This window comes from Sitophilus oryzae, unplaced genomic scaffold (assembly GCF_002938485.1).
Source record: "Sitophilus oryzae breed Bouriz unplaced genomic scaffold, Soryzae_2.0 scaffold_815_pilon_pilon, whole genome shotgun sequence".
Taxonomy (NCBI): domain Eukaryota; kingdom Metazoa; phylum Arthropoda; class Insecta; order Coleoptera; family Curculionidae; genus Sitophilus; species Sitophilus oryzae.
This window is the reverse complement of record NW_022147434.1, coordinates 6623060-6645533: the sequence shown is the minus strand read 5'-3', so window position 1 is coordinate 6645533 and position 22474 is coordinate 6623060. Positions and strand designations below refer to the sequence as shown.

Below are 22474 nucleotides of genomic sequence, written 5' to 3'. Positions count from 1 at the left end.
AACGAAATTGAACGAGACAACAGGAGACAACCGAAAGTCGCCAGGAAATCCTTCTTCCGCAATTTCATGAGTGGTTTCGAGGTGTTTTTAAGAAATGAAAATAGGTCAAGAAAAGCGGAGATAAGCCAAAAACGAGACAGAGTTAGACCAGGAAACACGACCTTGACCCGCTTCGGCTTGTTTTCCGCATAGTGTAGAGGGTGTATTACATGTATTACATTTATAATTATTGATAGTGTCGTCTCAGAGTTAACAAGTATTTCCATTCTTTACTGTGTTTTTAAATTTTTGTTGTTTCGTTTGTTTCCATATCCAACCTTGTAACTTAAATAGATTTAATCTGAAAGTTTTATAATTTACTAGCGTGTACCAGCGACTTCGTTCGCGTCGAATTAATCATTTGTAATGGTGATGATAAAGCAAAGCAAAAATTTCCATTAACATACAAACTGGATAAAATTTTCTCACATTTATATCAGCATGAGAAAAAACAATATGGCGATATTATTATATAACTTGGTAATATTTGAGGGGTAGTTTCATCTCGTTGGAATTGGACTTTCGAAAAATCCGTTTGCCAAAAATAAGCTATTTACCTCCAGCAGTTTAAGCAGAATCGTGGTTAAGAAATTACCCAACTTTTTGGAACACCCTGTAGGTATGATTTTTTAAAAAATTTCAAAATATGTAAAAAAACCAAATAAATTATTCTTGTCCAACGTTTTCCCGAAAGACTAACCGTTTTTTAAATAACAAATATTGTAATATTTGAGGGACGTTTTCACCCTCTTGGAATTTGAGATTCGAGAAACCCCTCCTTATCGTACCTCTACACCCCACAGTCAATCCGTTTACCAAAAATCAGCTTTAAACGTCAAGCAATTTAAGCCGAATCGTGATTACTCAATGGTCATAATTTATGAAACACCTTGTATAAATTTATAAAAAATCTTAAAATATGTAAAACAACAAAATAAAATATACGTGTTTAAGAGTTTTTCCGAAAAACTCAGCGGTTTCTAAATAAAAAATATTTTAATATTTGAGGGACAGTTTCACCCCCTTAGAATTCGAGTTTCGAAAAATCCCTTCTTATCGAACCTTTACACTCTAAAGTCAATCTGTTTTCCAAAAATCAGCTTTTTACGTCAAGCGCTTTAAGCAGGATCGTGATTAATCAATGACCAGATTTTTCTAAACACCCTGTATACATTTTTAAAAAAATCTTAAAATATGTATGTAAAAACAAAATAAAATATAAGTGTTTAAGCGTTTTTTCTAAAACTTGACCGTTTTTTAAATAAAAAATAATGTAATATTTGAGGGGTGGTTTCACCCTCTTGGAACTGGAATTTCGAAAAATTCCTTCTTATCGAACCTCTACACCCTAGAATCAACCTGTATGCCCAAATTGAGCTTCTTATGTTGCGTGGTTTGAACAGGATCGTGATTAATCAGTATGTCAGTCACTTAAGGATTTTATATATTAGTATAGATTATTGATTATGACATATATAGATTTGGGGTTACTTGCCCGTTTGTTGGTCTCGATTAATTCGCGAAATAGTACGAAGGATATAGACGCCTACAAAAGTTTTATCGAAACGTTTCCCAAAACATTTTGAGAGACAATTCCAATAACAATAGAAAATAAACAAATCATGACTCGTCTCGATCGATTTCGCTCTGTTTCGGTGTTTGCGGCCGAGATTAGCCAATATTTTTATTTATTTACCTCTAAAGAAAATTTTATTAATTAATTGTCATAATTTGCAAGCATTTTTCGATCGATAACTAGTTTTAGCATCACTACCAATTACTGATCCTAAATCCTCTAAAACAACATTGCCAACTATTTTATATGATTTCAACCACTGTTGATCGCTCCGTACTTTTTTTCTTATAATATATTTTTCTTTCCAGAAAAGAAATGCAGCAAATTAAGAACATATCAATTATCAGAGCTATAATGATGTCATTTAACTTATTTGTGAACAGAGCTGCCGTTTACGTATGCATTCTGGCTTATGTTTTTACCGGCAATATCTTAGACGCTCAATATGTTTTTGTAGTAACATCATTTTATAGCGTCTTGAAATTCAGCGTTACTATGTTCTTCCCGCAAGGAGTCACTCAGTTTGCGGAAGCTAACATTTCCGTAAAGAGAATTACACGATTTCTCTTATATGATGAAATAAACTTTGATTCTAGTTCATCATTCTTTAACGCCTTTCAATCTAGTAATAGTCTGAAGGCTATAGCAAATGGCAATGAAAGTAACAAACCCATCGGCATTCGTTTTAAAAATGCGAGTGTAAAATGGATAAAATCGACAGAAGAGAATACTTTGGAAAATTTATATGTAGATGTTCAGCCAGGAAAACTAGCAGCAGTTATTGGTCCAGTTGGTAGTGGAAAAACTACTCTCCTACATGCAATTTTAGGTGAATTAGAGCCTCTAGACGGTATTATCGATGTTAATGGTCCTATATCCTACGCTTCTCAAGAACCGTGGCTCTTTGTCGGAAGCGTTAGACAGAATATTCTTTTTGGGCAGAAATTCAACATCGATCGGTATTACAAAGTAGTGAAAGCCTGCGCATTGGAACGAGATTTTACGTTATTCCCGCACGGTGATCACACCATTGTTGGAGAACGTGGAGTTTCACTGAGTGGTGGTCAGAGGGCACGTATTAATCTGGCACGAGCTGTATATAAAGAAGCAGAAATTTATCTGTTAGATGATCCTTTATCAGCTGTAGACGCTCATGTAGGAAAACAACTTTTTGATGACTGCATTACCGGATATTTAAAAAACAAATGTGTCGTCTTAGTCACGCATCAGCTTCAATACCTGAAAAACGTCTCAAATATTTATCTTCTCGGAAATAAAACTGTTGAACACTCTGGAACGTACGATGATATTCAAAATTCAGGAAAATCTTTTACTCAGCTTTTGAGTGAACTTCAAAACATTATAGATGAAGAAGAGACTGACGACACTAAAAGCGATGAAGATGTTAAGCCTTTAAGAAGAAGAAGGATTTCGACAAAAGAAGTAGTTCCACGAAACGAGAATGTATTTTAATTGTGTAAACTAAAGAAAGACTTTACTAATGCAATAATTTTTAGAATCCGGAACTTGAGAAAGAATCGAGAGGTAGCGGTAAAATTAGTTGGGAAGTTTATAAATCATATTTTGTATCAGGTGGACATTGGTGCAAAATTTTGACATTGTTTATTATATTTGTGATAGCACAAGCTATAGGAAGCTCATGTGACTACTTTTTGACAATTTGGTAAGCATATAATATACAGGGTGTCCCAATATTTCGTGGACATATAACCAGTACGTCTTTTTGGAACCAAAATAAGTTTATTGGACACAGTTTACCTCTATACAAAAGTGCTTTGTTTGTCCGCTAGAGGACATCAAACTTGAAAAATAAACACATTTTTTCAGATATTTTAAGAACCGTTATTTAGATTTAAATGAGATTTTGGGTGTCTATATTTTGCTAAGTGATTTAACATTTGTCTTTCACAAAAATCAAGAAAAAGTACGGGGAGGGTGAAAACTACCCCTAACCCCTAACCCTACATAAATCTTAGTATAAATATTTTCCAACTCCACCGACGACAGATTTGCTTATGTTGGCCCAAAGGATTGGCGCTTTTCAATAGGGCCAAGAACGACGTTTCTTTGCCCAAAGCATTAGCTATCTTTTCATAAGCTTTAAAAAATTACTTTAGAGAATAGAAGAATCTATCTGTCCAAAGTATTTCACTTTTGACCCAAAATTAATATGCAAAGGAGTTCTTGCTACAAGAACAATAGTCTCTTTGATTCATGCAAAAATTCTTGATTGAAAAGGGACATTTCTTGATTAAAGAGACACTTTTCTTAAACCAATAGCGAATACTATTAACTCAACTAAAATTTATTTCGATCTAAGAGAAGTCTATCTCAGTCTATCATATACAGGCATATTACGAGTTATATAATTTTCTGATAAATTTAGGTTTTCCTGGTCTGCAGTAAGTAAAGTGATATTATTTTCCTCGATAGTAGGTATTTCTGCTTCTTCACTCCTTGGTATTTTTTGGGGTGGTTCATCACTCTACAAATTACAAAAAAATGTTACATCACGATTAATCAAAGTAAAGCAAACAAATTATTAAAATTATAAGCTTTGGTCACATTTTGAATTTTTTAATACGACGCCTTGAAATTCTTAAATTTTTGTAATTATTTGCAGAAAAAAATCGATTGATACCTATATTCTTATTCTATTTATAGTCACGCATGCATTATCTAAACAGGTGCATTAGGTAAATGTCTCTTACCTTCAAATATAGCAAATAAATGCTCTAATTTCCATTTATTCAGAAACTCCTTTAAAGAATCCATATATCCTAAAATTTGTCCATAAAAATGACAAATGCATGTTAATAACGATCACTAATTTGTTATACGATATGCGTTTAAAAAGCAAATTATGCAAAATTCCAAGTGGAAAATTCCAAGCAACAAAACCCGTGCGTACTACTGATCGGACTGCCGACTGATTGTATATACCGTCTTTCGTCATCGTCTTTGGCGTGTCGTTATTATTTTTCAACAAAATAGTATTTAGCTATTGGAAAAATGGCCATGTTTCTTGAATGAAGTACTGCCTAGCGTATTTTTGTTATTATCTTAAAACAAAGTAACTTGCACTTGGTTGAATGAAAATAGATTGAAGAGAAATTTTCGAATTTATCAAGAGAACAAGTTTTCTTGAGTTAAGAGAGTTTTTCTTCAGGCAAAATATTTTCTTTTACGCTAAAATAAATTCTCTTGCCACTAAATTTTTTTTAAGAACGATGACGACTTTAGTTCAAGTCTATCTTTTTTATCAGTGCATAGCTCGATGTGATAAAAAAAAACATTTTTTAGGAGTCAGTTTCGGAAATATTTTTTTTCCTCAAAAGTATGCATGGTGGCTTTTTTTACAAAATATAAAAAATGTAGTAAATACTAGGGGGGCTATTTTACAAAAAGAAAACCGGCCGTTGGTGGTGTTGGAAAATATTTATCCTAAAATTTATGTAGTGGTAGGGGTAGTTTTTACCCTTCCCGTATTTTTTCTTGATTTTGGTGAAAGTCAAATGTTAGAGAACTTAGCAAAACATAGACACCCAAAATCTCATTCAAATCCAAATAAGAGTTCTTAAAATACCTGAAAAGATTGTGTTTATTTTTCTAAAGTTTGATGCCCTCTAGAGTACAAACGAAGCACTTTTGTATAGAGGTAAATTTTGCCCAATAAACTAATTTGATTCCAAAAAATACGTAGTATATCCACGGAATATTGGGGCACCCTCTATTTACTTAAAATACAACGAATATTAATAAATTTTATTCATATTTTAGGGTAAACATGAACCAAATTCAGAAAACGGTTAATGAAACATACCCTGAAAAAATAAACTCTTCTATTTTACAACATAATAATTCATTTCCACTGAATGTTGATTTATATAACGATTCTGATGTATCCCTATTCAATGCATCTGAATTTAGTTACACACCATTTCATCAATTTTGGTTTACATATATGGATGAAACAGTGCTTCCTGTTACTTACAGTGTGGCAATTTTCATAGTAATTAGTTTAACAATATTCAGATCACTCGTATTTTATCGATTTTGCAACAAGGCATCTGTGAGAATGCACAATAATATGTTTTATAAGATTGTGTATGCCACAATGAGATTTTTCAATGTTAATCCATCAGGAAGAATTTTGAATAGATTTTCAAAAGATATGAATCAAGTCGATGAAAATTTACCAATGACACTACTGGACACTTTACAGGTATGATTGTTTTAATTATTTGATTTTAATCGTTGTAAAAAAAATTATTACGCTCAATAGTCGAATTCGGGCAATGCCCGAGAAAAATACCCAAATCTAGTTTTGAGCAAGAAATATTTCCCAAACCCGAAAAATTAATTTTATTTGATTCTTTTTTTTTTGCTTTTAGTTTGACTTGATTGCATTGGTTTCACTCTTTTTGGTTGGATTGGTTTAGTTATTTGGCGAGTTGGTTAGCGTGGTTATTTGGAGGGTGTTAATTCATTGATCAGTTGGTTTTTCGGGTTTGGTTTGGTTACTATTAGATTATTTTTTTTTGCTTTTAGTTTGATTTGATTGCATTGGTTTCACTCTTTTTGGTTGGATTGGTTTACTTATTTGGCGAGTTGGTTAGCGTGGTTATTTGGAGGGTGTTAATTCATTGATTAGTTGGTTTTTCGGGTTTGGGAAATATTCCTTGCTCAAAACTAGATTTGCGTATTTTTTTCGGGCATTCCCGAATTCGACTATTGAGCTTAACATATGCATCCTCATTACTACAATAATTGTAGACGTTTACGAAATATAAAGAAATGTTTAGCGCGAAGTGTTTGACAGACCACTCTGTAGAGATTAAGGGTTAATACAGATTATAAAACTAGCATTTGACAGATTCCTTACTTAGTATTTTTTATTTAATAATTTCTGTTAAATAATAAAGTTAACATTTTTAGATATCCCTTACCGTATTAGCCATAACTACTGTTATAGCTATTGTTAATCCTTGGATGTTATTACCCACGGTGATAATGCTGACAATATTCTATTACATGAGAGTTGGGTTTTTAGCTACAAGTAGAGACATCAAGCGTTTAGAAGGAATAAGTAAATCTATATCATTTATTATATTAGTATGTGTGTGTTTAACGTTTTTATTCTTCTAGCCAGAAGTCCCGTCTATTCACACTTAACAGCATCACTTCAAGGTCTCACAACAATAAGGGCTTTTGGTGCTCAAGAGATTCTCAAGTCCGAGTTTGACTCATATCAGAATTCATACAGTTCTGCGTACTTCATGTTTCTCGGTGCTAATCGTACTTTTGGATTCTGGCTGGATATGCATTGCGTCTTGTTTATTACGCTGGTTACGTTTAGCTTCTTATTTTTTGATACAGGTAAGAATCTATTATAATTAGGTATTTTTTCGCACTTGAAATCAGTGAGGGTCAACATTTTAAATCAAAATAAAATTGAAAAAACCAGTCACATATATGGACGGTCCAATCAAAGGATACATGATGCTGGCAGTTGTGTCTGCTATTTTAATGCACAGGTAAAATGTACTTTCTGTCAGTTTTTAAAATGTCTAATCGAAATCTTCCCTGAATAGATTGACAGTCTGTACCGTCAGCTCTCAGTAGTCAGTGCTTAAAGTTGCTTAAAGTTCTGAGCTAGGTTAATATACACGCGAATTGCAAAATGGGAATTGCGAATATTGTTCTTATTGGTTGATTTCAAAAAATACAGAGGCGACTAAGTTGACAGAAAGTTGTTTTAATATTTAGCGACTTTGGATAATTTAAAATCTTGGTAACTACTGATAAACATCCCACATGTAGACCCTGCTGGCAAGCGAAACTTTGGGTCGCTATGGCAATCTAGTAAGTCGGAGAGAGCAAAGATACGAAGTATTTATTACATAACCATTTAATCTGACGCTAGATTCTATGCGCTTGGGAAAATACTTGCCTTCTGTCTTTATTCAGTACATCTTATTTTGCTAAGCATGTTGACCGTACTCTTCGTACACACGCAAATCGGCACCCAAGACCAGAAATGCCAGCCCTAGTATAAGGAGTTCAGTTACAACACAACCATTTATCTATTTTTTTTTATCATAAATAGTTCTATTGAACTTACGAAGGCGACTTGGCTTACCATTTTTTTGATCGTTAGGTTAGATCGTTAGGTCTTGCGTTTCATCTCGTGTGTCACGGTCTTGAATTTTTACTCCCAGTGCGCGTAAAGAAGTTTCAATTCAAAGATTGGTTTGAAAGAAAAAAATGAAAGTTGTGCTATGGCTCTGTTGCATTACGTCACGATCCACCACAATGGATATATTTCTTTTTAACGAAAAATATAAGTTTTGATAAATTATATTTGAACCTACTTTTTAAATTTGTATGATAAAAAGTAATGCATAAGCTATGAAGTTCATTGTCATCGCCCGATATAGTTTAAGTATATTTTTAATAATTCTCTATTTCAGAAAACTTCGGAGGAAACGTTGGTTTGGCCATTACCCAAGCCCTTAATTTGACAGGAATGTTTCAGTGGGGCATGAGACAGTGGAGCGAACTAGAAAACACGATGACATGCGTGGAAAGAATAAAGGAGTATGCAGATGTGGTACCCGAACCGGACTGTAATACCAAAGACCCACCAAAGGGCTGGCCTGCAAAGGGAGACGTTAAATTCGAAAACCTTAGTTTAAGATACGTTGCCAATGAGCCATACGTACTGAAAGAACTGAATTTCAGTATTAAAAGTACCGAGAAAGTCGGAGTTGTTGGTAGAACAGGTGCAGGAAAATCTTCTATTATTATGGCACTGTTCAGATTGGCCATAAACGAAGGCAGAATAATAATTGATAATATGAATACGGCTGATATTTCTCTTAATCGTTTAAGGTCAAGTATTTCGATTATTCCTCAAGAGCCGGTTTTGTTTTCTGGAACGCTCAGAAAGAATTTAGATCCTTTTGATGAATATGACGATGCGGTGAGTAGATTTCATAAATATAAATATAGTGTGTTCAGCGATAGTATATTATTCAGCGAGAGTATATAGTATACAGGGTGTCCCAGACTGAGCGTGCATTAGAAGTTTCTAGAGAACTACAAGATTCTAGATCGGAGATTTTTTGCACATTACTGTTTCATAACGAGATCTATCGATTAAAAATATTTTCAATATGGCGGCACTTTCGGAAATACCGGAATTTGACAGCAATTATTTTCTTTTGTTTACGACACAATCCGGAAATCTCCAAAAAGCGGGAAAGGCCACTCACGAATAGTTCTTTTTTTATTAAAATGTGATAAAACAAATACTTCAAACTTTCTGAGTTGCTTAAAAAGACTCTAAAACTATTGTTAAAAAATCTTGACAAATAAGCTACTATTAGTGAAAATACGAAAAATTTTAAGCGAAGGAATGTTTGCCCGGTTTTTTTATTATATATTTTTTTATTATGAAAAAGAATATTATCTATTAATTTTTTTTCTTTTATTTTTTTATTATACAGAGTGCTACAAATTCGAGGTACGAGCATTGGTATCTCGGAAACCGTAATAGATACGAAGAAGGTTAAGTTGGGGCAAAGTTGCTCCTTAGGATGTTCACCAACATGCTATCAAAGAAGTTTCAAATATTTCACTGATTACTGAGCGTTTTCAGAAAAACCGATTTTTTTGAAAATCAATTTTATTTTTTCCTGTCGTTACTTTTTAGAAAATTAAAAAACTAATTACACATTCTCATAGCCACTTTATTAGGGCTATCTGACAGTATTTTTAGACTTTCAAATTTGCTGATAGTTTGTGAGATACAGAACTCAACTTGATTTTTTTAAATACGGACCTGCATTTTTTATTTGAGGTTTTGAAATAACTCGGTCTCCTGAGTACAATGATATGCCACACTTAATATTTTTTATGTTTCAGACATTTGAACACAATTTATTTAAAGTAATTTCAAGTCCGGCTCTGTTTTTTTTTCTAATATTCAAATTCAAATAGTTTATTGGTGCTAAATATCAAATACATATACAAGTCAATAAGTATTACACAAAATAAAAAAAAGTAAAATTATTAAAGATATTGCGAAGTAAAAAAAAACACTAAAATATACAAACACAATAATCAAAAGACAATTTAAAATCAAACATTAACAAGCTTTGAAATTCAAATTTTTACATAATGCTGCTAATATCACATTCTAGAAACTCACTAAGAGAATAAAACGCCCGATCAACAAAGAATGACTTCAGAACAGACTTAAATTTTATGATGGGCAAATCTCTAATAGAATGTGGAAGTTTATTAAAAAAATGTATTCCTAGGTACCAATATTAAATCTATTCATCGTTACAATACTGATAATCTTTCAAACTTAACAATGGCGTAGGGTAAAACATTAAATACGGAAACTCAAATGCAATAAAATAATAAAAAATGATATAAAATAAATAATATAAATATAATATAAAGAATATAGGTAGAACAGTATAATATGCCAGATGGTTCCTGTCCTCCATAAGAAGAAGATATGTTCAAAGAGCTTTAAATAAGATTGAACGAAAAATAAATTTGTGCATTAGGGAGGGCTGTAATCCTTTCGAACATGTAGAGCATTAGAAACTAGTTTGTAGAAGTTGATTTATTTACAATCTACGATTAATATTATGCATATTATTAGATCGTACACTGAGATTTCAAATTCATTGAAAAATTGAGAAAAGTTAAAAATAATATCTTTAAATTGCTGACCTGGATATTATTTATTTTGAATCTTTCAATTTTTCTCGATTTTCCTTATTCAATTTTAATTAGCGCTGATCAATGTTATTGCGATGAATATAATCAGATTAAATAATTTAAAAAACAAGAGTCGGATTTAAGTTGGCCTCTGTATCTAACAAATTATCAGCTAATTTGAAAATCTAAAAATCAGATAGCCGTAATAAAGTGGCTACGAGAACGTGCAATTAGTTTTTTAATTTTCTAAAAAGTAACGCCAGGAAAAAATAAAAATGATTTTCAAAAAAATTTGTTTTTTCCCAAAAAACTCAGCTATCCTTGAAATTTTTAAAACTTTTTTGATGGCATCTTGGTAAACATCCCAAGGAGCAACTTTGCCCTAATTTAACCATCGAGAAAATCAGGGATCTTCGAGGCGGAATATCTCGAATATCTCAGATCGGGGTATTCTACGTAAAACACGATAAGGACAATTTTTGTAAGTAATTAGAATTTTTTTTATAAATTCTATATTTGGAAGATATTAGCGAAAACCTAATTTTTAGGCCATTTTTTGTTTTTCCCCCACGGTGTTTTTCCCCCAAAACTAAGTCCTAAACCTTCATTTACTGGACTACTATTTTAGCGTTTAAGGAAGGATTCCGAATATCGATAAGCTCTCATTGTCTTTCTTGTTTTTGACTCATTTGAAGACTTGTCAAACCTCAAAATGAAATATAATTTATACGCATACACATTGATGATGTTACTAAATGTCATAAAATTTTATAGTCAATAGACATTTCTATCTATTTTAGTCATTATGGAGTGCATTGGAAGAAGTAGAACTTAAGGCAGTAGTTGATGAACTGCCTCTAGGTCTCGAGAGCAAGATGTCTGAGGGTGGTTCTAACTTCAGCGTTGGACAAAGACAGTTAGTTTGCCTGGCTCGTGCCATTGTGCGAAAAAATAAGATTCTTGTGTTGGACGAAGCGACTGCCAACGTAGATCCTCAGACCGACGCCCTAATTCAAACAACAATTAGAGAAAAGTTTTCAAATTGTACGGTACTTACCATAGCGCACAGACTGCATACCATTATGGACTCTGATAAAGTTATTGTTATGGATGCGGGTAAGGTTGTGGAATTCGGACATCCTCATGAGCTGTTACAGAAGAAAGGGGATGGAGTCTTTTATGAACTGGTACAACAGACTGGGCGAGCTATGGCAGAGAATTTAATCAGTATTGCAGAAGAGGTAAGATATATTTTACAGTTCAATAGAAATTATAACGACTTCTCAAGGCAGACACATTAAAATGTATAAACTCTAGATAGATAGGATAGATTCTTCGAGGTGGCTATCGGTTGATCCACTGTGACCGTTTCAGATCTATTGTGGTACGCTTTTGCTCCTTATGTCGCATTTTCCAGTCCTATCCTTTCAAAAAGTCTAGCAACTTGGAGACTCAACCCTCCATATAGCTCTCTGTCAATGGCCTATTATTATAGGTATTAGGTATATGCCTATTAGGAATCAGGCATGCTTAGCCTAGAATCGCACATTTGCCAGGCTGTTGCACCGACATAAAATGTGTTCTGTCTTTCTGTCTTTGCTTATCAGGTCTGCCGTGCATTTTGGCGAATGTTCTACTATGAACTTTTTCACCTGTCTCTTTCTTGGTGATTTTTCTCAAAAATTCTACAGATTTGTTGGCCACCCATCGTTCTGTGCCCATTCTCGTGACTGCCTTTGCAACGCCGCAGAATGGTTCTGGCCAGGGTTTGGAAAAGTACATGTTACTTTTAAAAACTATCTACTTAGATATATGTATATGTAGATGTATGTAACTTTCAAATATCAAAGATTTAAGGCAGGTTTGGGGTTATAACAAGTTAAAGATGAGTTAATCTAAAGCTATATCTAAAGAAAAAAGAAAAATAATACCTTAAATATAGCATTCGCATCAAAAAATTATTTACACCTCTCATATAGAGGAAATATACTTTCTACAAAGTTTTGAAAGAGGTTACTGCCTAGGTGATTAAAATCTTATGATATTTTATATTTGTAATTTGGTTATTTTAAATTTTTTAGAGTTTTTGTATTTTATATCTAATAATTTTAATATATTGTCACAATATTGTATTATTCATTTTTTTATGTGGATTGATAATTTTTTAATAAAATTTTTTTAATTAATTTATACCTAACACATTTCTTCAAAATTAACATTTTTATTTATAAGATTGTTTTTCTACCGTAATAGCAATATGTGTAGTTTATTCATCATGTAGAAAAAAAGAAAAGAAGTAGTTTTTGCAAAAAAACCACATGTACTCAGGTGTACTCAGGTAAATTACATATTAATTAACTACTTCCGAACCCTGGTTCTGGTTCTTTGAATGGCTTTGATGAGCCTTTTGGCCATTTCATTTGTGTTTTCGTTACCCTTGTGATCCTAGTGCCATTGTACCCAGGCCGTATATAAACATATAAAACCCCAATAAATATTTTTTTTTATTTATTAAATACCTTGTTCTAGTGTTTCTATATTAAAAAAAAGTAAAAGCGCGACACCAAAGGAACATTGACAAAACGATTCCAAACTTTTGTAACTATCTGTCTACAACGAAGAGAAAATCATTTGAAATAGTTGTTGCGTCTTTATAGTATCTTATACAGGGTTCGAAAATGCATATTTTTGTATGTCGCCCCTCATTTAAAAAACTATATTAGTGATTATTTGTTTTTAATAATTCTAAAATTCAATATTTGTTAGTTACTTTTATCTAGCTGGTTTTCTAGAAATAGGTTTATAAATACAGTCTAATTAAATATTATAGAAAACTAACTTTAATGTCAAAATTAGTACAAGTGTTTAGGGAACTCGTACTAACAAAGACGTTTCTTTGAAAACCGTCTATGATATACTTTAATGATAATAGTTTTTAAAATCCACGTCTACAACGAACTCAACAAAAACATTTTAATTTCAAAAATATCAATAAAGATACGTATATATTTATTTAGTCCCATATGAAAAGATAAGTAACTAAATATAATATATTTTTTAGAGTTACAAAGCTGTAAATGAAAAGGAGCATAACAAAGATGTATAGAAACGAATTAAATTAAGCTGCTGAAAAAAAGAGCTGAAGAAAAATCCTAAATGGTTGAAAGAAGGTGATAAGTAGAAGAGTATTAAGCCGTAAAGTTGTAATTTAAAAGATTCATGTTGTGTATACTTAAATAAAGTTTTTTAATAAACATTTTCAATATATTCTAATATATTTTATACCATTGCTGCTACGTTTCTACTATCTTTTCACTCAGTGCATGCTAGTTTTCATATAAAAAACCATATGAAAACTAGCATGCTCTTTACTTCCCGTTGCTGATGATAATAAATATTATTTTGGTATATATGGCTGCATATGTTTACTACCGCCCCTCGTTAGGCTCCAAAAATTAATTTATAATGTTTTTTAAGGAAGGAATTAATTAAAGAAATAGGAAGTTATTTGAAAAACAAAATTTAGTTAATGTTTTAAATAATACAATTTGTAAACTTGCGTACTGTGCTAACAGCAAGAAAAATATAGAACTGAAGAAAAATAATAATAATAAAAATTAAGAATAAAATAAAAAAAGTAATAAAGTAGAAGAAAAAAGATGGGAAAAAAAGAAAAGTGAAAAAAATATATTTTACATTTTTCTCTCTTTTTTTCTTTTATTCCTATTTTCTTTTCTCTCTATACATATATTACTTAGATGTAGATTACATAATTGTTAATAAAATAAAATAACAAAATTCTTATAAAAAATATTTATTTTAAATCAGAGATACATAATAATTATATAATCTTTCTAGAAGAGTTTCAAAGAAAATTGATTCTCAATAAATAAAATTTTATTTCTATCAATAACCTAGCTATTACAATAAAATTATTTTTCTTTAAAACTCTTCTATACGTGACACTAATATTATTTCTTACAATCTAATATACTGATAATATAAACCAGTAGTATTTAACCAAAATAGATCAATATTCAAGTTCTAACTATATAAAACTTATTGGCAGAAATAAAGCTTTTTACACAACGTTCTATCGTAAGCAGAACTATTCGAATATTTAGATTTGTCAAGGAACTTATTAATTATTTACCATATGTGACATTTCTTGGCAGGGTTCATTTTAGATCCAACGGGACAATTAAAATCTTTTACGAAATCCACGGAATTACTGAGAGGTCCTTGTACCCTGAATTGTCCAGGAGAATGATACCCAGTGAGTATGCGTAGTTTTAAGGATTCTGGTCTGTACGTTGAGCACCAAGTGTTGGCTGCCGAAATCCAGAACATCTGATTTGGTGTGTACATCAAACCGGGAAGAAGAGGTTCAATACCGTTTCGTTTTGTCCAGCTTTGGTAAGCCAAGTAGGCTTCCTTGATACCACCATTATCAGCAATGTTTTCCCCTTGGGTGTTGATTCCGTTAAGCTATAAAAATAACAAGAAAATAAAAATAAATAAAATTAAAAAAAGTAAAGAGAGATTGATGCAGTGATTGATAGAGTTGCGCATGTTCGTATAGTACGAAAAAAAAAACGGCGTCAAAGACAGTTCGGGAATGTCAATCGATAATAATTTTGGCGAGGTCAAGCCCTAGGCGTCATTTACTTAGCCCCTTCTCTTCTTCATTTTTTATGGCGCTTACTGCCAGCTGGCCTTAAGAAGGTTGTAATTTATTTTTATATTGAGTAAAATTCGAGAAAAAACATTTATTTGGAAATAGATTTGTGTATATGGAAATTATCGCTTCTTTTTTTATTCTTTCTATAATAGTCTTAATTTTTGACAAGGTTTACGTCAATTTTTAGTAAATGACGTCTAGAGGTTGACCTCGCAAAAAATGATCGTCTATTAGACGCCTTTTTTTTCGTAATTATTTTACTATACTTGGAACAGAATAAAAATGCGTTTGAAGAAGCGGAAGGAATTGTTTTACATAGAATTTAACTTTTTGGAATTAACTTTATTATTATTTCGACTTAAACTAAAATTTGTTGACCCTATATATTGTTGAAATGTCCTCTTTATTGACTTAGTAAAGTAGTAAAATCTTTTTTTAAAAAATTAGTTAACTTTTATCAAATGAGAGTAGGTATTTAACTTTTTCAAAAACTCAAATTTTCTCATTGGAGTCTTAAATAAGTGCAAATATTTTCAGGGATGATAGATCTCGATAAAAGAAACATATCTTCTCTTTGACCGTTTTTCCAATAAATTCAAAATAACCGAGTTATTTTACTTTGAAAATTTCCAAAAAATGATTTTTTGCTAAAATTTTGAAAACCACTGGATATTTTCTGGATTTCCTTTTTTGTAAATTTAATCTGCTACCTATGTTGCCATATTATCAACAAATTATGTTTTTTAACTAAAAACTAAAAACATTTTCAATTTTTCTTTTCAAAAATTCCAAATTTTCATTTTTTTTTCGCAAAAAAAAACTCTTATTTAAGACTCACCCTGTACGAGAACAATTTATTATACAGGGTGGTCCGAACTGTATCCCAGAAACTTCGGTAGCATATTCTGCAGATAAAAATAAATAAAAAAGTTCGTATAAATTTATGTTCTAAAATGCTTAGTTTTGGAGATAAAAGGTGTAGAAGTGTAATTTATACTTCGACTTTTTCCAAATAATTTATGAAGTAACGTCAATATTTGAATGAAAATTAGTGTCTGGGAATTTTTTGACATGAGAAATTTGATTTTAATGTCATTATAACTCCTATTTGTAGGGGCGCCATCTACATGTGGTTTAATTGTTCTGAAGAGTAATAACTTTTCGTCCGTACCTGTATAAAACTACTGAGTGAAAAAATATACATTTCCGTGATTTTTTACGTAAAAAAATTTAGTTTAGCTTTTTTTTTAGCTTTTAGTAAAAACCGCTACGAGCAACCGTTTTCAAGACATTTAGAATGGAAACAGTCAATATACATATGTCATAATAAATTTCTTTTATTTTTTTAAATTAATCACAAATTTTTCTTCTGTTGAACTTTTGACACAAAATCATTTTAAATTTATGATTTCAGTCTAATAACTATTTAGTCAACATGTTTAATTTATGTCAATGATGACAGGTATTGATAATTTCGATTCCAAATATCTCGAGAACCATTACTTGTAACGATTTTTACCAAGAGACCTTTTCTACGTAAAAAACGTCGTAAATGTATATTTTTTTACTCAGTAGTTTTATACAGGCACGGATGAAAAGTTATAACTCTTCAAACCAGTTAAAAATTATATAGGTGGCGCTCTCTACAAGTAGGAGTTATATTGGCATCAAAATCAAATTTCTCATATGAAAAAAACACCCGGATACCAGTTTTCATTCAAATATTGACGTTAGTTCAGAAATTATTTGGGAAAAATCGAAATAAAAATGAAACTTCTACACCCTGTATCTCCAAAACTAAGCATTTTAGGACATACATTTATACGAACTTTTTTACTTATTTTTATTCTGCAGAATATGCTGCCGAAGTTTCCGGACCACCCTGTTATAATAATGTCTTAAATACCTTTGAATTTTAAATGTAAATAGTAACATAGATTTAGCATGAAAATATGATAGTGTATATCATCATTGAACCAGGAACATAGAAAATTTTCTGGTTCATTTCTAATGAAAAAATTAAAATGATTTAATAATTCATATAGATTACTGCAAAATTGCAATACAATATAATACTAGTATACTATTAAATGAAGAAATATACTAAATGACGAACTATACAAATATTAATCAACTAACAAATATGTTAACTATATTGTGCAACTTACCAGATTGTACATATCCGCTATTCAGTGCAAGTGCATATAAATAGCATTTGTGCTTGTGTCATACAACAATGCTACTCATGCTTGTTAAATGAAACATATAACTACATATATATAATACAAAACTATACCCATCACCAGATGCACAATAAGCCATACGTACATAATAAAATCCATAATATAATTTTTACAAAATTTATTAAAAACAATAGACGCTTTATATTAAAAATTAAATTAAAATTAAATAATTGAACCTATAATTTTTACATATTATATTTTAATCTAATATGTAAAAATCTATTAACTAATCGGATATAATATTAAATTTAAAGTACAAGAAAAATTGGTATATATTAATTAATAAGAAAACAGCTCTCTGATGGCAGAAAAAATATGTTCGGTACAATTTATTGATCATAGAAATATTGTGATTTACTTGTTTATATAAAATATCTTAAATAGTATTAATTTTAATATAATTTTCTATAAACTAATCTAAATTACGGTTTGATAGCATATTTCACTGATTCAGCCTTTACCAAAAACAATCGTCAAGCATAGATTTAAATTAAATTTACATTTATTCAATAATCCTACACATAATTAGATTAAAGATAAAAAAAAATATCTGGTATATTTTTTTGGGCTTGTAATTGGCCAGTAATTAATAATAATAGTGAATAATGCTAAATTTTGCGATTTAAAACATTGATATATTATGTGATGTTATATTATTTCAGATCTATTAAAGCAATAATTAAATTATATTTTTATACATACTTATACATTACATACTTGATTTAAACCTTAATAAATTTAAAATACAGAGAATAATTTTAGGAAAAATTTTCTGTCGGAATAGTTTGATATTTTAAAATTTACTAGGCTTTTAATATTTTGATGTTTTTTTTTTCTATAAATTGCAAAAGTAATAATTAGTCAGTTGGAGATTTATTATTATAATACTTATTTAATTTTTTTTTCGAAAATGTCATTGAATTTTATGAATAAGAAAATATTATTTTCCTATATAATATACTATATCATATAGAATTAATTTTATTATTAATGTGCATTCAGATAATATTATCACTCCTTTTATGAAGGCTGTCATTTCGAAAAACACGGACATATAAGAGCCTCTTCTAGATTATGTTATGTCACATATTTGCATGTTCGTACAGGAGAAGGTGTGACTCTCGCCATAACCCATCACACAATGGGATTTACAGTCACTAAAGACCTTAGATCATGCTAAGGCAGTGCTAGGATTTGTATAGTACCCATGTCGGATAGCGCTCACTTGTTGAAGATTGCCTGCGGGTCCTCAAACATTAATATCATTCTGGTTTACGCACCTACAGCCTAATCTACTGAAATGAAAATTGAAAAATTACCAGACCCTTCAATACCCTCTAAAACTTAACTTACAAAAAAAAACATGAACTAAATATCATTACGAGTGGTTTTAACGTCGAAATAAAACAGGACACAATAGAAAACGTGGTGGAAAACGAAAAAAATTTTGGCAGGAAAGAAAGAGAAGAAAGACCAATTCAGTTCTGCCAGGAGACATAGAGCAGAACATAGTTGTCATGAGTACGTATTTCAAACGACATCCCAGAATACCATGAAAAGAGATACATCGGTGGTAATCTTGAGAAATTAGATTGACATCACCCCAGCAAAAACATATCCAGGAGCAGATGTCTTCTCAGGCCACAATCTATTAGTTGCAAATATAGACATACGACTCAAAATAATTGGTAAGAAAGTTGTTCCCCTAAGAGGACATAAAACTACTGAAAGAAAATAATATCCAGAAAAAAAGTCTAAAAGGAGCTTAATAAAAGCTTCGCCAAAATAGCTGAAAACTACATCAAACACATAGAAAATACAGAGAGACATAGAGAGACAGTAGAATGAAATAGATACATCTATTGTTACACTAACAAATTAAAACTTGAAATAAAAAAAATAAAAAAAAAACAAGAGTGACAGACAGACGAAATACTGCAGATGATGGAGGATCGACTAAAACTGAAAGACAGAAATATTGAAGAATACAAACTTCATAGGAACATAACGCAAAAACAAGAAAAAGAGATATAGAAATTGATAAAAAACATGATAACTTTCATATGTACAAGAAGGTGAAAGAGATGTCGAACACACAAGTAAACGACGCAATACCAAAATAATTGTAGACAACCAAGGCCAATATTGATTAGAATTGAGACAGAATGAAAAGATAAATAGAATATGTATGAATATAGGTATATGATTCGAACATACAGAACGAGCACCACTTGAAATAAACAACCTACACGGCTAACTGATAACAAATGGAGAAATTAAAATGGCCATTCATGAAGTTGATGAGGAAATTACAGTTATTACCAATCTACTCAACAGCATATGAAATTGGACATTTACAGAGGCTGCTACCAGATTGTTAGAGGGATATGAAATGTGCTACGAGTCTCATATAAACACCATTTAACTATTATTACGGTACTTGAAAGGCTCAGAAAAGATAAGGAAATTATTTCTACCATTAATAAACAGAAAACTGGTCTACTTTGGAAAAATAGACAAGCTGGCTCCTGTACGTAGGCGTAACATCAATCGAACTGTTTCGAGCTACAGTGAACAAGAAAAGATGGACAAACGTGGTCGCCAATATCATAAGAATGCACCGTTAGAAGAAACTATATTAATCTAAGTACTTACTAATAACAAAACGTACTTACTAATAACAAAATAAAAAGAAAAATATTAGAGTCAACAAAAACTGCCCCTAAATTTATCTATTCTAAAGTTGTGAAATATGCTTGTTCTCTTTTAATAACGCAGCGTTAACTAATTAGTTGATCTTTTTTTAGTCATAGTGATTATTTTTTATGACCACCAATAACCTAATAAATTTTAGAAACTTAAAAATTATTTTTTTAAGTAAATTAGAAAATGCATTAAAATATATTTTTACGGATGATAGAATTGTTCATAATTCATTTTAATAAAAAATATAAACTTTTATAAAAGTGTACAAGAAAATTCCTTTCAGAATTACCATTTAAAGTTTGAAAGATGATCTTCACTTATAAAATATCTTATGAAAAAAGAAGCTTTTGTAAAGTTTTTTTCTTATTGAAGTTGGTGCTTATTATGGAAAATTCTTTTAGAAAAATAATATAATCGAAACACATGCAACTAAATAGGCACTAGAATTTTAATATAAATCAATTACGTTAGTAACAAATTATGCTTTTCTGTGATTGTCCGCATAATTTTAGACGTATAGTAATATATTATTTTTTTTGCCAAAATATATTATTTGGGTGTTTCCAGAGCCTATTTAATAGAGAACTTGCATATATTCTCTTAATAAAAGTACTAATAAACATAAATGGAACAGAATAATTAATAATAATATATAATATATAAATGTATTAATTATATTTTATATAATAAAATTTAATTAATACATTTAATTTTTAATTTTATCTTGTAAGTATGACGTCATTTTCATAAAATAAACGGTTTAACCACAGGGTTTAAATTTTGTAACACTCTTTAACATGTATAACACGTTGCACATAAGACATGTTTTATTTGTAAAATATTCTACTCATGATATATAATACAATTTTCTAGTGCTGTTTTATGCAAATTCCCTACTATTATATTTATTTCAAATCATATGGTATCTCAGGTTACTGGTGAATTAAAATTAAAAATAACACACGAAGAGTCCTTACAGACATACGTACTTTTCTGGTAGTTTGGTTTGGTTTGGCAATTGATACTCAATGGATAACACTGTCGAGTAAAAGTACATTTTTGCCAAAATCCGTTTTCCTGCCATAAAAAAATATGTCTGCGAGTTACTGGACATATTTGTATTACTTTTTGGTTTATAACAAGGTTGGTTAATTTTATTATGGTACATTTTAGAAATCAATTATACCATTGAAGAATAGATGATTTTACCAAAATAGAGACAGTTAACATCAAATTTGACTCTCTGTATGTAATTCTGTATATAATTAGAACCAGTATTGTTTTCTCATAAATGTATTACTATTAAGGAATATGTAGTTTATGTTTACAGTGACTTTTTATCTCACCAAATAACCTGAATAATCGCCCCTTGTAAAGCACCTACTGACCTACTCATTGAATTATTAAAAACCATTCGAGGATTGAGCTCGTTAGCGTAAAAAAAAATTACTTTTAAACATTGGACGCCCGTTTCCCTACCCATGTTAGCATTATCAGCAGATGATTAATACTAACAGTAGATTTTTTAGTTTTAATCATTTGTTATTGATGCTAACGTGGTTAGCGAAATGCGCGTCCAGTGTTTAGAAGTAAAGTGTTTTGGTCTTGGTGGTGAATTAGTGTTTTATTTTGCTGTAGTCCCATAGAACAGCAAAAAGGATTTTCAGCCACAGAAGCCACATCCCGTCAAGCAAAACTGAAACTACCAAGAAAGTAGGTGTGCCTGTGGGAAATCGTTAGCTATCTTCCACATAAAACATATATAACACACAAACAATACCTTATCGGTTAATTTTAATAATATTTCCTAAAATCTCGCACACAACTCAGTCAAACGCATCCACTCACACCAAGCTCACACTCTCTACCACACTTGGCATTTCTTGACTGGGTTCATTTTCGAGCCAATCGGGCAACGGAAATCCTCCGAGAAGTACTTCATGTTGCTCAGAGGTACGATAACCCTGTATTTATCGGGCGCGTGCTCATCGGTCACCACCAACTGCCTTAGTTCCTCGTCTCTGGTGAGCGAGCACCAGATGCTCGCGGCCGAGATCCAGAACATCTGGCGCCCGTTGTATTTGATGCCCGGCAAGGAGGCCTCCTCGCCATTCCTACCGATCCAGTTCCTGTAGGCCAAGTAGGCCTGTTTTATTCCACCGTTGTCGGCGATATTCTCGCCCTGGGTATTCACGCCGTTCAGCTGGAAGAGCAAGGTTAAGTTGGTGTTAGTCGTTTACCATGCACTATGCTTTTATGAGTATCGATCAACTACCAATGGTAAGACGGAAAGTGTTAGAAACGGTTTTGGTTTTAGTTTTATGTACAACTACTTTAAAATTTGGGGAGGAAGTGTAATCATATAACAAGAGCAATGTCTTTCTGTCTAAATCTGTGTACTTCAGTTTAATGTCTAAGAAAAGGATGTAGGCATCTTAATGTAGAACGTTAAACATGTTAAGAAAA

General features: G+C 31.2%; 2 protein-coding genes across 6 annotated transcripts in view; one reads left to right on the top strand and one right to left on the bottom strand.

The window, feature by feature from the left end:
• The window catches only part of LOC115889449 (probable multidrug resistance-associated protein lethal(2)03659), a 52021-nt gene extending 38376 nt beyond the window's left edge, over positions 1-13645 (top strand). For both annotated transcript variants that reach the window (XM_030909432.1, XM_030909433.1), the window contains 8 exons: positions 1924-3079; positions 3133-3299; positions 5417-5861; positions 6575-6725; positions 6785-7015; positions 8110-8621; positions 11179-11619; positions 13440-13645. In XM_030909432.1, the coding sequence (XP_030765292.1) occupies positions 1924-3079; positions 3133-3299; positions 5417-5861; positions 6575-6725; positions 6785-7015; positions 8110-8621; positions 11179-11619; positions 13440-13484 (3148 nt within the window). In that variant the 3' untranslated portion in view covers positions 13485-13645. The remainder of the gene's footprint in view (positions 1-1923; positions 3080-3132; positions 3300-5416; positions 5862-6574; positions 6726-6784; positions 7016-8109; positions 8622-11178; positions 11620-13439) is intronic.
• Positions 13646-14176: 531 nt separating this feature from the next.
• Positions 14177-22474, bottom strand: part of LOC115889554 (neprilysin-2) — a 152264-nt gene continuing 143966 nt past the window's right edge. For 3 of the 4 annotated variants that reach the window (XM_030909594.1, XM_030909595.1, XM_030909592.1), the window contains exon 13: positions 14177-14866. In XM_030909594.1, the coding sequence (XP_030765454.1) occupies positions 14528-14866 (339 nt within the window). In that variant the 3' untranslated portion in view covers positions 14177-14527. Of the gene's footprint in view, positions 14867-20705; positions 22212-22474 lie in introns of those variants that run through there. The other variant, XM_030909593.1, reaches the window with a different exon arrangement.